Source organism: Scyliorhinus canicula, chromosome 11 (genome assembly GCF_902713615.1).
Source record: "Scyliorhinus canicula chromosome 11, sScyCan1.1, whole genome shotgun sequence".
In the NCBI taxonomy this organism is placed as follows: Eukaryota; Metazoa; Chordata; class Chondrichthyes; order Carcharhiniformes; family Scyliorhinidae; genus Scyliorhinus; species Scyliorhinus canicula.
Window position 1 is genome coordinate 99,028,526 of NC_052156.1, and position 16,343 is coordinate 99,044,868.

At 46.6% G+C, this 16,343-nt stretch overlaps 1 protein-coding gene across 1 annotated transcript in view; it reads right to left on the reverse strand.

The window, feature by feature from the left end:
* Positions 1 to 16,343, reverse strand: part of LOC119973221 (dynein heavy chain 3, axonemal-like) — a 714,697-nt gene that overhangs the window by 159,601 nt on the left and 538,753 nt on the right. The window contains exons 49-53 of the mRNA XM_038810887.1: positions 15,240 to 15,373; positions 14,284 to 14,455; positions 7,839 to 8,042; positions 6,732 to 6,862; positions 5,110 to 5,302 (exon numbers count right to left, since the gene is read on the reverse strand). Coding sequence (XP_038666815.1) covers positions 5,110 to 5,302; positions 6,732 to 6,862; positions 7,839 to 8,042; positions 14,284 to 14,455; positions 15,240 to 15,373 — 834 coding nt within the window. The remainder of the gene's footprint in view (positions 1 to 5,109; positions 5,303 to 6,731; positions 6,863 to 7,838; positions 8,043 to 14,283; positions 14,456 to 15,239; positions 15,374 to 16,343) is intronic.

Here is a 16,343-nt window from a genome sequence, read left to right on the forward strand (position 1 = left end):
TCTCCTATTTTCCAAGGTCTACTTCCCTCTGTTCCCGCCCGTTCATATACCTGTCTAGATGCCTCTTAAATGATGCTATCGTGCCCGCCTCTACCACCTCCACTGGTAAAATGTTCCAGGCACCCACCACACTCTGCGTAAAAAACTTTCCACGCACATCTCCCTTAAACTTTCCCCCTCTCACCTTGAAATCGTGACCCTTGTAACTGACACCCCCACTCTTGGGAAAAGCTTGTTGCTATCCACCCTGTCCATACCTCTCATAATTTTGTAGATCTCAATCAGGTCCCCTCTCAACCTCCGTCTTTCCAACGAAAACAATCCTAATCTACTCAACCATTCTTCATAGCTAGCACCCTCCATACCAGGCAACATCCTGGTGAACCTCCTCTGCACCCTCTCCAAAGCATCCACATCCTTCTGGTAATGTGGCGACCAGAACTGCACGCAGTATTCCAAATGTGGCCTAACCAAAGTCCTATACAACTGTAACATGACCTGCCAACTCTTGTACTCAATACCCCGTCCGATGAAGGCAAGCATGCTGTATGCCTTCTTGACCACTCTATCACCCTGCGTTGCCACCTTCAGGGTACAATGGACCTGAACTCCCAGATCTCTCTGTACATTAATTTTCCCCAGGACCCTTCCATTGACCATATAGTCCGCTCTTGAATTTGATCTTCCAAAATGCATCACCTCGCATTTGCCTGGATTGAACTCCATCTGCCATTTCTCTGCCCAACTCTCCAATCTATCTATATTTTGTTGTATTCTCCGACAGTCCTCCTCGCTATCTGCAACTCCACCAATCTTAGTATCACCTGCAAACTTGCTAATCAGACCACCTATACCTTCCTCCAGGTCATTTATGTAGATGACAAACAACAGTGGTCCGAGCACGGATCCCTGTGGAACACCACTAGTCACCCTTCTCCATTTTGAGACACTCCCTTCCACCACTACTCTCTGTCTCCTGTTGCCCAGCCAGTTCTTTATCCATCTAGCTAGTACACCCTGAACCCCATACGACTTCACTTTTGCCATCAACCTGCCATGGGAAAGCTTATCAAACGCCTTACTAAAGTCCATGTATATGACATCTACAGCCCTTCCCTCATCAATTAACTTTGTCACTTTCTCAAAGAATTCTATTAGGTTTGTAAGACATGACCTTCCCTGCACAAAACCATGCTGCCTATCACTGATAAGTCTATTTTCTTCCAGATGTGAATAGATCCTATCCCTCAGTGTCTTCTCCAACAGTTTGCCTACCACTGATGTCAAGCTCACAGGTCTATAGTTCCCTGGATTATCCCTGCTACCCTTCTTAAACAAAGGGACAACATTAGCAATTCTCCAGTCCTCCGGGACCTCATCCGTGCTCAAGGATGCTGCAAAGATATCTGTTAAGGCCCCAGCTATTTCGACCCTCGCTTCCCTCAGTAACCTGGGATAGATCCCATCCGGTCCTGGGGACTTGTCCACCTTAATGTCTTTTAGAATACCCAAAACATCCCCCTTCCATATGACAACTTGACCTAGAGTGTTTAAACATCTATCCCTAGCCTCAACATCCGTCTTGTCCCTCTCCTTTGTGAATACCGATGCAAAGTACTCATTAAGAATCTCACCCATTTCCTCTGAGTCCACGCATAAATTCGCTCTTTTGTCTTTGAGTGGGCCAATCCTTTCTCTAGTTACCCTCTTGCTCCTTACATACGAATAAAATGCTTTGGGATTTTCCTTAACCCTGTTAGCCAAAGATATTTCATGACCCCTTTTAGCCCTCTTTATTGCGCGTTTGAGATTCGTCCTACTTTCCCGATATTCCTCCAAAGCTTCATCAGTTTTGAATTGCCTCGATCCTATGTATGCTTCCTTTTTCATCTTAGCTAGTCTCACAATTTCACCCGTCATCCATGGTCCCCTAATCTTGCCATTTCTATCTTTCATTTTCACAGGAACATGTCTGTCCTGCACTCTAATCAACCTTTCCTTAAAAGACTCCCACATTTCAAATGTGGATTTATCCTTAAACAGCTGTTCCAATCCACATTTCCTAGCTCCTGCCGAATTTTGTTATACTCTGCCTTTCCCCAATTTAGTACTCTTCCTTTCGGACCACTCTTGTCCTTGTCCATGAGTATTCTAAAACTTACGGAATTGTGATCGCTATTCCCAAAGTAATCACCGACTGAAACATCAACCACCTGGCCGGGATCATTCCCCAATACCAGGTCCAGTATGGCCCCTTCGCGAGTTGGATTATTTACATACTGCTCTAAAAAAACTCTCCTGGATGCTCCTTACAAACTCTGCTTCATCTACGCTTCATCACTCTGCTTCATCACTCTGCCTCCAACACTACACGAATCCCATTCAATGTTGGGGAAGTTAAAATCTCCCATCACAACCACCCTATTGCTCCTACATTTTTCTATAATCTGTCTGCATATTTGTACCTCTACTTCATGCTCGCTTTTGGGAGGCCTGTAGTAAAGTCCCAACAATGTTACTGCACCCTTCCTATTTCTCAGCTCCACCCATATTGCCTCAGTGCTCGAATCCTCCATCGTGCCCTCCTTAATCACAGCTGTGATATCATCTCTGATGAGTAATGCAACTCCTCCACCCCTTCTACCTCCCTCTGTATCCCTCCTGAAGCATCTATACCTGGGACATTCAGTTGCCAGTCCTGCCCTTCCCTCAACCAAGTCTCAGTAATACCAATAACATAATATTCCCAGGTACTGATCCAAGCCCTAGGTTCATCTGCCTTACCTGCTATACTTCTCGCATTAAAACAAATGCGCCTCAGACCACCTGTCCCTTTGCGCTCATCATCTCTTTCCTGTCTACTCTTCCCCTTAGTCACATTGAGTTTATTGTCTCGTACCTTACTGGCTTTAGTTGCTGCTTCTTTACTGACCTCTAACTTCCTAATCTGGTTCCCATCCCTCTGCCACATTAGTTTAAAACCTAAGGTTTAAAACCTAAGGAATAGTGAGGAACTATTCTCCTCAGCAGAGATGTCAATAACCATGGGCCACTGATTTAAAGTTATCATTAGAAGGATGAGAGGGGAGTTGATGAGGAGTCGTCAGTGTGAGGGCAGGGGCGGGGGTGAATGCGGTGGGATATCTGGAACTCGTTTTTTGATCATGTTGGGGAGCTAGAAATCCTCATCAGATTGTTATGACACCCTGGGTAAGTGTGCTGTCATTCCTAGCCCCACAGACCCAGTAGTCCTAACATGAATGAATTAACCAATAATTTGGGAATTTTCCTGAGACCTTTTGAGACTTGGCTGCTCCAAAGAGTTTACAGGCACAAGATTTGTAAGTAAAATATTTTTAAAAACTGTTTATTTTTAACATGAGAAGAAGTAAGTATGTAATGGCAAAAATAGAACAAGTATCTGCTAAACTATTCCCCTAACCCCGCCAACCCTTCCCCAGACACACACAAGGCAGACACACAGTGAGGGGAGGACAGGATCAAGATAACAGGGATTAAGCTGGGAAATGAGAGGCTAGTATCTTCACTGCTGAGGTTGTGGTCTTTGTCGGTGATGCTCTTCTCCAAACACGGGGTGTTGCAAACCATCGATGGGTTTGGCATCTTTTTGTATCTACCACCAATTAGGGCTCTCAGACTGTAAGATTTCTTCAGGTCACTTCCACTGACCTGGTGCAATTCTCACTTGTGTCCACTGGATGGACCATTAGCCTCACTAAGTTCAATCTACACTTAATAATAATTAATAATAGCTTATTGTCACAAGTAGGCTTCAATGAAGTTAATGTGAAAAGCCCCTAGTCACCACATTCTGACATCTGTTCGGGGAGGCCGGTTCAGGAATTGAACCCGCGCTGCTGGCCTTGTTCTGCATTACAAGCCAGCTGTTTAGCCCACTGTGCTAAACCAGCCCCTGGTTCTCCACGAGGGTTGAAATGGATTTTCATATTGCCTCTCTGCCAGCAGGTGGGCACTGGACTGGAACATTCCACAGGTTAAACTGACTGCAGACAGATTGCTTTGTGTTTCAGTTCCTTAGCCTTTCAATCAGAGATTTAAACTTTCACCAACCTGGCTATTGATTGCAGTCTTTCAATCAGCAGTTAAACCTTCACAGACCTGAGAGGGAGAGATTGCTTAATTAAACCAGCTTCTGGCTGTTTTTGGAGTCTGAGCACAACTGAGACACAAAATGCAGCTTGCCTGGGTTTTCCAGAATCTTCTGGAAGGCTTCACCAATCCCAATCAAGAACCGATGATGTCCCAGAATTTCAGAAGAATTGATGCTTGTCAAGTTCAGCAAAATGACACCATGGGCTATGCCACAGAACATACTGAATCAAGGGGTCTGTCTGGTCAGTCCAAATAGCAGCTTGCGGGGGGGGGGGGGGGGGGGGGGGGGGGTTGTTCAGCTCAAAACCAAAGCTTAAGCTCAGAACCAAAAGTCTGTAATGTTACACAACAGGAATTAAAAAAGTGAAACACAGAACAGACAAGGGTTTAACAAGTTCCTTACAACATTTAAAGAAAATCACTTTGGTGTGGAAATGGGATGAAGTTGGATTGACATTTTGTGGCTGACATGAACATGATGGGCTGAGTGGCCTTCTGTGCTATAAATTTCTATGATTCTAATAATAATAATAATCTTTTATTGTCACAAGTACAAAGTTACTGTGAAAAGCCCCTAGTCACCATATTCTGGCGCCTGTTCGGGTAGTCAGAGGGAGAATTCAGAATTCTCTCAGCCGGTACGGGAATTGAACCCATGCTGCTGGCCTTGTCTGCATTACAAACCAGCTGTCTAGCCCACTGAGCTAAACCGGCCCAGATTCTATCACTAGCAATGGTAATATGTAACATGATCATATTGTAATTGGACCGAAGATTGTCTTACTAATAAACAGATTCATTTTTGCATCACCAAACCCTTAAGAAGCATTTACCTTTATTTTTGAAATTTACCTCTGGAAATTTCCAACCGTCTGACTAAACACAAAGCAATCTGACATCAGTCGCTGAGCAAACCATTCTTTTAAACCAGAAATGCATGGAATATTCTAGAATTCCAATGACCAATGGACTCACAGGCCTGTAGCCGTCCCTGGTGTCGTCAATCTGCCTCTCAGTCCTGGTGGTAATTTGCTGTTTTTCGAGGATTTCCTGTGATAGCTGTTTGCTGGTGGAAAGGATGTCAATGGCCCTCTCATCTTCCAGAATATTCCCCTGTGACATGGACAATACTTCCAAGATCTGATCTTCTGTTGCTTTTAGATGTTTCCTGAATCGGAGAAAGTATCAAAATTACAATTGGGAATCAGAATTACCTGCTGACTCTGTTAGGGATATGGTTACCCTCTGCCATTGGGCCGGATTAAATTGTGCACCGTGGTCCTTGCCTCATCCCTGGCCAACCAGTCGGGAGTGTGTCTACTCACAATTCCGATGACTGCCCATCGGATTCCAGCGCCGGGAAGCCGGGTTAGTTGCTTTAAAGCAAGAATCCTTGCCCCTTTCTCAGGAGGAGCACCTGCCTTAGAGAACTGCTGACCAATCATATGGTCAACAGTTTTGAAGTCCAGCAGTGCCATTGGGAACAGTGACAACTGCTGGGATTACAGGTAATCCCAGGGCTCCAGGTAAATCTGAGGTCAGGGATCTTCATGAGAGGGGCGGGACACAAGTACAGGAGACCAGGGGCTCGGTTTAAAGTGGCAATGACTTTTGGGGGTGTGCCAAAGGTGGACTTGCCAGCGATGCCTACGTCTCATCAAAGAATTTAAAAAAAATGAAAGTCATGATGCCACAGGAAATGAGATAGAGCAGAAATGGCACCTACTGGGTGGAGCACTCTGGAGGAGCCCTAAAGTACTCAGCAGAAATACCTCCTACATTCACATCCATATCATTAATGTATACTAGAAACAGCAAGGGACCCAGCACCGATTCCTGTGGAACACCATTGGACATAGGCTTCCAGTCGCACAAACAAATTTCAACGATCACCCTCTGCCTCCTACCACAAAGCCAGTTTTGGATCCAGTTTTCCAAATTGCCCTGGATCCCATGGGCTCTTACGTTCTTCATCAGCCTCCCACGTGGGACCTCGTCAAAAGCCTCACTAAAGTCCATGTAGACTACATCAACTGCACTACCCTCATCTACACACCTAGTCACCTCCTCAGGTGCTGCTTGTTAAGTTTCTGCCTAAATTCTGACTGAACGACCACTTCCCTTTTTCTACCTTTGCCATTGGTTCGAATGTTCACCCTTCCTCCTTGGGGTGCAAGGCAGCTGTCCTTGACTCTGGCACCTGGGAGACAACACATCATCCTGGATTCATGATTGCCTATTTATTCCCCTCACTGTCAAACCACAGCTCAGTACGATTCTTCGAGTCTACCTTGTACCCCTCTCTGCAGCTGAGCCACACGTGGCTGCCATGGACTTGGATTTGGCTGCACTCCCAAGATGACTCATCACTCTCATCGGTATTCAGAACCTTTTTGGATGGTATGATGGTCACCTATTCCCTCTCTCTCTGCACACTCAATCTGTGGAGTGACAACATCTATTAATGTTGTCTCCACGTGGATCTCAGTCTTGTGGATGAAAATACAGCGTGATTTCAGTCTATGACACTGTGACTAGGACACTGGGCTGATTCCTTTGGCATGAGATCCCACCGGACGCAGCAGCTGGGCTGATACCTGTTTTGTGCCCTTTCCAGGTAAAGAACTTTCTTCTTTTCTTCCAGTTCTGGCTTTTCCTTTGCTGCGACGATATTCAGCAGCTGGTCCTCCAGCCCGACTGATGTTATCATAAAGTTCAACAGGGTAACCTGAAAAATCAAAGATATCACTTTGAGTTTGGAACAATTCCTGGCCATTGTTTAACATGGAGAATAAAAGGGGCAATAATGTTCTGGTTCACTCCGAGTTGCTTCTATCTGGAGTTTCTGAGTATCTTTAATTGCCTTTCTCTTGTATCATTTAATATGAATGTTGGGTCAAAAAACATCTACTCCCAACTAGCTCCAGCACTGCACCCACTCCAATTCTCCAAGATAGTTTTTTGAAGAATAAAGGGATTAAGGGTTATGGTGTTCGGGCCGGAAAGTGGAGCTGAGTCACAAAAGATCAGCCATGATCTCATTGAATGGTGGAGCAGGCTCGAGGGGCCAGATGGCCTACTCCTGCTCCTAGTTCTTATGTTCTTAAGACGTTATACCTTTCTTGAGATACTGAACCAAGGGCTGAATGCTTGGATGATTCCTGGTAAAGGATTGGACAGCAATTACCCTGGATTGGGAACCATCCAATATTCTAAAATAAATCGCAGAGTTTGACTGGTTCTAACTCCATGACAGGAATAATTACCCAGGAAAAGTTAGAAGAATTAAAACCACCTCTAACTCCTGGGAAATTATAGTACTGGTCCCCGACTGACCACCCGACTGCCCCACTGACCACCACCACTCCGCAATGAGTGGTCAGTGGGGGGGGGGGCTTGTGGATGTTCAACTGGGGGGGTTTGTCCAGTGGGTGGACAGTTGGGTGATCAGTGGGGTGGTTATTGGGGATGTAGCTGGGGAGAGGTGGTACTAGTCAGTGGGATGGGGGATAGTAAGTATTCATTGGCAGGTTGGGAGGGCAGTCGGGGAGGTGTCTTCAGGCCCAACGTGGCTGTTACACCAGGGATTCACCATTTTGTGGAGAGCTCTCTCCAGTGGTGAAGTCCACAGCACACCAACTTGAATTTGCACCTGGCTGCTCCCAGCTAACCCTGTTTGACATTAACAGATTAGGAAGGACTACCTTGACTGAAACCTCTGGGAGGTAATGAGGGTTTCGAAGCCGGGTGGTCATGTAGAGCTTGAAATCTCTAGAATATTGTACGATGGTCTCTCCGAGGCGAATGTAATCCATTCCTCTTTGTTTGAATGTTTGCTTCAGCAGCAATGGCTCCAGAATGGGGTCAAGTTCTTCCGAAAGATTTTCAATTAAAACTGGATTTCCAAACTAGAAAATAGGAATGCACAATTTTAAAACTGAGCAATGTTCGTAGGCTGAAGGCTGACTGATATTGTCTGATATAGGGATATTGTACTTCTTGTATTATGCTGCTTCGGATAACACATGCTGCTACTTGATGCAGTCTTAACTAAAGGATGCTCCAGACTCTGAAATGAGTTCAACGTGTTTATTGAACCATTAACACAGTTCTCAAATGAATTCGACTGTCTGCTTATCTAACTGTAGTAACTCAGTCTATCTTTACCAGCCTGCTCTAAGCCACGTGCTGGGTGTGATGCTGCTGATCAACCCTGTCTAACTCTCTAGATGTCTGCCTTTGGAAAGAGGCAGGGTGTGAGTGCCTCATCCCTTTTATAATGTTTATGTCATGCCCCCTTGTGGTGATGCCACCTCTGAATCTCCTGACTGTCCATTGGTTGTGTCCTATTGTTCATTGGTTGCATGTTTGCATATCATGACACTTCTGATTTGGGTTTGAGCCCCATCCTGTCCGATAGGCTGAACATCTCCTGTCTCAGACTGGCCCTGCAAATAGCACCAATATGATTCTTATTATTTCTATTCAGTTCTTTCGTGGGCATATATTTAACCAAAACATATAAATATGTTATCAATTGATCGTATAAAGAGGTTTGGAGAACGAACATATTACATTTCTCACTGGACAATGATGAAAGGTGTTTTCATTTCTGGCTCAACAGTTAGTGTTGGAGTTGTCAGCGCAGAGATCTATATTCATAACCAGGAGCTGGAACACCTCAACATGCAAGGTCCATGTGAAATGTCCCAGGCCGGGAACTTACAGACTTCTACATGGTGGGTTTTCAGGCGGTGGAGCCGGCTCACCAGTGGGATTTTCCAGTCCTGCCAAAGTTGCTAGGCAACAGGACCCCCGGTGGGGTTGCCTTCGGCGGGACCAGAAGATCCCGCTGCTAAGGATGAACTTCGGATCATTCGGGAGGCAGAGGTGGTCATAGACAGGAGCTTCAGGGAAGTAGTTACACCAAAGACTGGAGATAGATGGGTAACTGTAAGAGGGACTGGGAAGAAGCAGTCAGTGCAGGGACCCCCTGTGGTCGTTCCCCTGAGTAACAAGTATACCGTTTTGGATACTTGTGGGGGGGACGACTTACCAGGGGTAAGCCATGGGGTACGGGACTCTAGCACGGAGTCTGTCCCTGTTGCTCAGAAGGGAAGGGGGGAGAGGAGCAGAGCATTAGTAATTGGGGACTCAATAGTCAGGGGCACAGATAGGAGATTTTGTGGGAGCGAGAGAGACTCACGTTTGGTATGTTGCCTCCCAGGTGCAAGGGTAAGTGATGTCTCGGATCGTGTTTTTCGGGTCCTTAAGGGGGAAGGGGAGCAGCCCCAAGTCGTAGTCCACATTGGCACTAACGACATAGGTAGGAAAGGGGACAAGGATGTCAGGCAGGCCTTTAGGGAGCTAGGATGGAAGCTCAGAGTGAGAACAAACAGAGTTGTTATCTCTGGGTTGTTGCCCGTGCCACGTGATAGTGAGACGAGGAATAGGGAGAGAGAGCAATTAAACACGTGGCTACAGGGATGGTGCAGGCGGGAGGGATTCAGATTTCTGGATAACTGGGGCTCTTTCTGGGGAAGGTGGGACCTCTATAGACAGGATGGTCTACATCTGAACCTGAGGGGCACCAATATCCTGGGGGGGGAGATTTGTTAGTGCTCTTTGGGGGGGTTTAAACTAATTCAGCAGGGGCATGGGAACCTCGATTGTAGTTTTGGGGTACGGGAGATTGAGAGTAGAGAGGTCAGGAGCACAGATTTGACTTCGCAGGAGGGCGCCAGTGTTCAGGTCGGTGGTTTGAAGTGTGTCTATTTCAATGCCAGGAGTATACGAAATAAGGTAGGGGAACTGGCAGCATGGGTTGGTACCTGGGACTTCGATGTTGTGGCCATTTCAGAGACATGGATAGAGCAGGGACAGGAATGGTTGTTGCAGGTTCCGGGGTTTAGGTGTTTTAGTAAGGTCAGAGAAGGGGGCAAAAGAGGGGGAGGTGTGGCGCTGCTAGTCAAGGACAGTATTACGGTGGCAGAAAGGATGCAAGATGGGGACTCTTCTTCCGAGGTAGTATGGGCTGAGGTTAGAAACAGGAAAGGAGAGGTCACACCGCTGGGAGTTTTCTATAGGCCACCTAATAGTTCTAGAGATGTAGAGGAAAGGATGGCGAAGATGATTCTGGAAAAGAGCGAAAGTAACAGGGTAGTTGTTATGGGAGACTTTAACTTTCCTAATATTAACTGGAAAATATATAGTTCGAGTACATTGGATGGGTCGTTCTTTGTACAATGTGTGCAGGAGGGTTTTCTGACACAATATGTTGACAGGCCAACAAGAGGTGAGGCCACTTTGGATTTGGTTTTGGGTAATGAACCAGGCCAGGTGTTAGATCTGGAGGTAGGTGAACACTTTGGAGACAGTGACCACAATTCGGTGACCTTTACATTAGTGATGGAAAGGGATAAGTATACCCCACAGGGCAGGAGTTATAGCTGGGGGAAGGGCAATTATGATGCCATTAGACATGACTTAGGATGTGTAGGTTGGAGAAGTAGGCTGCAAGGGTTGGGCACACTGGATATGTGGAGCTTGTTCAAGGAACAGCTATTGCGTGTTCTTGATCAGTACGTACCAGTCAGACAGGGAGGAAAGGGTAGAGCGAGGGAACCGTGGTTTACCAAAGAAGTGCAATCTCTTGTTAAGAGGAAGAAGGAGGCCTATGTGAAGATGAGGCGTGAAGTTTCAGTTGGGGCGCTTGATAGTTACAAAGAAGCGAGGAAGGATCTAAAGAGAGAGCTAAGACGAGCAAGGAGGGGACATGAGAAGTCTTTGGCAGGTAGGATCAAGGAAAACCCAAAAGCTTTCTATAGGTATGTCAGGAATAAAAGAATGACTAGGGTAAGAGTGGGGCCAGTCAAGGACAGTGGTGGGAAGTTGTGTGTGGAGGCTGAGGAGATAAGCGAGATACTAAATGAATACTTTTCGTCAGTATTCACTCAGGAAAAAGATAATATTGTGGAGGAGAATGCTGAGATCCAGGCTATTAGAATAGATGGCATTGAGGTGCGTAGGGAAGAAGTGTTGGCAATTCTGGACAAGGTGAAAATAGATAAGTCCCCGGGGCGTGATGGGATTTATCCTAGGATTCTCTGGGAAGCCAGGGAAGAGATTGCTGAGCCTTTGGCTTTGATTTTTAGGTCATCATTGGCTACAGGAATAGTGCCAGAGGACTGGAAGATAGTAAATGTGGTCCCTTTGTTCAAGAAGGGGAGTAGAGATAACCCCGGTAACTATAGGCCGGTGAGCCTAACATCTGTGGTGGGTAAAGTCTTGGAGAGGATTATAAAAGATACGATTTATAATCATCTAGATAGGAATAATATGATTAGGGATAGTCAGCATGGTTTTGTGAAGGGTAGGTCATGCCTCACAAACCTTATCGAGTTCTTTGAGAAGGTGACTGAACAGGTAGACGAGGGTAGAGCAGTTGATGTGGTGTATACGGATTTCAGTAAAGCGTTTGATAAGGTTCCCCACGGTCGGCTATTGCAGAAAATACGGAGGCTGGGGATTGAGGGTGATTTGGAGATGTGGATCAGAAATTGGCTAGTTGAAAGAAGACAGAGAGTGGTAGTTGATGGGAAATGTTCAGAATGGAGTTCAGTTACGAGTGGCGTACCACAAGGATCTGTTCTGGGGCCGTTGCTGTTTGTCATTTTTATAAATGACCTAGAGGAGGGCGCAGAAGGATGGGTGAGTAAATTTGCAGACGACACTAAAGTCGGTGGAGTTGCCGACAGTGCGGAAGGATGTTGCAGGTTACAGAGGGACATAGATAAGCTGCAGAGCTGGGCTGAGAGGTGGCAAATGGAGTTTAATGTGGAGAAGTGTGAGGTGATTCACTTTGGAAAGAAAAACAGGAATGAGGAATATTTGGCTAATGGTAAAATTCTTGGTAGTGTGGATGAGCAGAGGGATCTCGGTGTCCATGTACATAGATCCCTGAAAGTTGCCACCCAGGTTGATAGGGTTGTGAAGAAGGCCTATGGTGTGATGGCCTTTATTGGTAGAGGGATTGAGTTCCGGAGCCATGAGGTCATGTTGCAGTTGTACAAAACTCTAGTACGGCCGCATTTGGAGTATTGCGTACAGTTCTGGTCGCCTCATTATAGGAAAGACGTGGAAGCTTTGGAACGGGTGCAGAGGAGATTTACCAGGATGTTGCCTGGTATGGAGGGAAAATCTTATGAGGAAAGGCTGATGGACTTGAGGTTGTTTTCGTTAGAGAGAAGAAGGTTAAGAGGTGACCTAATAGAGGCATACAAAATGATCAGAGGGTTAGATAGGGTGGACAGCGAGAGCCTTCTCCCGCGGATGGAGGTGGCTAGCATGAGGGGACATAGCCTTAAATTGAGGGGTAATAGATATAGGACAGAGGTCAGAGGTGGGTTTTTTACGCAAAGAGTGGTGAGGCCGTGGAATGCCCTACCTGCAACAGTAGTGAACTCGCCAACATTGAGGGCATTTAAAAGTTTATTGGATAAGCATATGGATGATAAGGGCATAGTGTAGGTTAGATGGCCTTTAGTTTTTTCCATGTCGGTGCAACATCAAGGGCCGAAGGGCCTGTACTGCGCTGTATCGTTCTATGTTCTACCACACTTCTTTTAAACACCTCAAGGTTCCTGGAAAAATACAACCATTGTCCCATCCTATTCATGTATTTGTCAAGATGCCCCTTAAACGTCACGAACGCCCCTGCTTCCATCACCTCCTCCTGCAGCGAGTTCCAGGCATCCACTACCCTCTGTGTAAAAAAACTTGCCTTGTACATCTCCTCTAAACCTTGCCCCTCGCACCTTAAACCTTTGCCCCCTCGTAATTGACCCCTCTACCCTGGGAAAAAGTCTCTCACTATCTACTCTGTCTATGCCCCTCATAATTTTGTAGACCTCTATCAGGTCGCCTCTCAACCTCCTTCGTTCCAGTGAGAACAAACCAAGTTTATTCAACCTCTCCTCATAGCTAATGCCACTCATACAGGCAACATCCTGGTAAATCTCTACTGCACACTCTCTAAATCCTCCCACATCCTTCTGGTAGTGTGGCGACCAGAATTGAACACAATTCTCCACATGTGGCCTAACTAAGGTTCTATACAGCTGCAACGTGACTTGCCCATTTTTATACTCAATGTCCCGGCCAATGAAGGCAATGCCTTCTTGACTATCTTCTCCACCTGTGTTGCCCCTTTCAGTGACCTGTACCCAAGATCTCGGTGATTGTCAATACTCCCTACCTGTATTAGACCTTCCAAAATGCATTACCTCACATTTGTCCGGATTAAACTCTATCTGCCATCTCGCCGCCCAAGTCTTCAAACAATCTAAATCCTGCTGTATCCTGACAGTCCTATCGCTATCTGCAATTCCACCAACCTTTGTGTCGTCCGCAAACTTACTACTGTAATAAGACCAGTCACATTTTCCTCAAAATCATTTACATATACTACGAACAGCAAAGGTCCCAGCACTGATCCCTGCGGAACACCACTCATCACAGCCCTCCAATCAGAAAAGCACCCTTCCATTGCTGCCTTCTATGACGTAACCAGTTCTGTATCCATCTTGCTAGCTCACCTCTGATCCTGTGTGACTTCACCTTTTGTACCAGTCTGCCATGAGGGACCTTGTTAAAGGCCTTACTGAAGTCCATATAGACAACATCCACTGCCCTACCTGCATCAATCATCTTTGTGACCTCCTCAAAAACCTATCAAGTTAATTGGACACTACCTCCCCTTCACAAAACCATGCTGCCTCTCGCTAATACGGCCACTTGCTTCCAAATGGGAGTAGGTCCTGTCTCGAAGAATTCTCTCCAGTAATTTCCCTTCCACTGATGTAAGGCTCACCGGCCTGTCGTTCCCTGGATTATCCTTGCTAGCCTTCTTGAACAAAGGAACAACATTGGTTTTTAAATTATCCACCTCCTCCTCAAGAAGCTTTGGTTCTGGTGACAAAGATTAAAACAGCAAATCTAGAAACCTGCCTCTGAACTGATCCTAATGGAAGTGACAGTGATGGGATGACGACCTTGGACACTCCTGTCCCAGAGACACTGGGTTCCCAGATGTGGCGAAGGAGTGATTTGTCAGTGATTTACCCAGACAAGCGTTTACAGGAATGTTACCTGAATGCAGTTTCCCAGGGTGCGGATACAGTCAGATTCAGTAAGTTTGCTGACATGAAGCTTGTTTGATTTCTCCATGTTTTTCACCCACTTGTTAGCCTGACCCTGAGGGTCGATCATGAGTGGCCAACGCTGGGCCGAGGTCACAATGATGGCGTTATCCACGGAGAATCTGAGTGGACAGGAGAATTCTGTGAGATATTTGAATCATTTAATTCTCACGTTTCTGCCAACCCAACCCAAACCGCTCCAACCCAAACCGCTCCAACCCAAACCGCTCCAACCCAAACCGCTCCAACCCAAACCGCTCCAACCCAAACCGCTCCAACCCAAACCGCTCCAACCCAAACCGCTCCAACCCAAACCGCTCCAACCCAAACCGCTCCAACCCAAACCGCTCCAACCCAAACCGCTCCAACCCAAACCGCTCCAACCCAAACCGCTCCAACCCAAACCGCTCCAACCCAAACCGCTCCAACCCAAACCGCTCCAACCCAAACCGCTCCAACCCAAACCGCTCCAACCCAAACCGCTCCAACCCAAACCGCTCCAACCCAAACCGCTCCAACCCAAACCGCTCCAACCCAAACCGCTCCAACCCAAACCGCTCCAACCCAAACCGCTCCAACCCAAACCGCTCCAACCCAAACCGTTCCAACCCAAACCGCTCCAACCCAAACCGCTCCAACCCAAACCGCACCAACCCAAACCACTCCAACCCAAACCACTCCAACCCAAACCGCTCCAACCCAAACCGCTCCAACCCAAACCGCTCCAACCCAAACCGCTCCAACCCAAACCGCACCAACCCAAACCGCACCAACCCAAACCACTCCAACCCAAACAAAACCAACCCAACCCAAAACAATCCAACCCAAAACAATCCAACCCAAAACAATCCAACCCAAAACAATCCAACCCAAAACAATCCAACCCATTTGGAAAGAAATGCTTACGTGTCTCGTGGAAGACCATGCAATTGCCACTCCATGATGTTCACAGGGTCCCCCAATGTATTCAACAGGGAGAACACACTGGAGACCGGGATCTGTCTCTGCATGCACATACTCAACCATTCTCCCAGCACATTCTGCAAAAGAGAAACAATCCCAACCCAACAGATGAAACCTTTGCAGAATGCAGTTCCTGTATCTGATAACTCTAAAATGGCAAAACCCATTGTGTCATATGTGCACTAAGAGAGGATTTCTTTAGAGATAATAGGTGCCTCGGCCGGGGGCTATCTACTCAGGAAGGCCCGTCGGTATTACATGCCAACCAAGCAGTTGAGAGGTTAGCAGCAGTCCTTCTCCAGGATCCAGGACCCCTCGGACAGAAGTCCCACTTCACCATGGCCGCATCTTCCTCCCCAGAACAAAGGGAAGTGTATCCTGTCTTCAAATATCAGCTGACCTTTCAAAAGCGGCAATCGACAATGGAAGTTGAGGACTGAGAATATTTATTTTGCAAACAGTTGTGCTCATGATACATAACATGATCAGCTGCTGTTGCTGACTGTTGTGGTACCCAATTATTCTGGAATGGGATGCTGAGTGCCATTTCCCTTACACCTGTCCTTATGTTATGGAATTACACAGGGATGGCAGACAGGGTGGCACAGTGGTTGGCACTGCTGCCTACGGCACTGAGGACACAGGTTCGACTCTGGCCCCGGGTCACTGTCTGTGTGGAGTTTGCACATTCTCCCCATGTCTGTATTGGGTTTCACCTCCACAACGCAAAGATGTGCAGAATAGGAATTGGCCACGCTAAATTGCCCCTGAACTGGAAAAATATAATTGGGCACTCTAAATTTATTAAATTAAAAAGGGATGGCAGACAGTTGTTAGGTTCAACTGGGTTTGGCCAGATTGGGTGGATTAGGTTGGGTTGGGTTGAATAGGGTTGGGTTTGATTGGCTTGGAACGGGTTGGGTTGGATTGGTTGGGCTTGACTGGATTGGGTTGGATTAGATGGGTAGCTTGGATTGGGGTGTATTGGGTTTGGTTTAGATTGCAGTGAGTTGGATTAGGTTGGGTTGGATTGCATTGGGTTGGGTT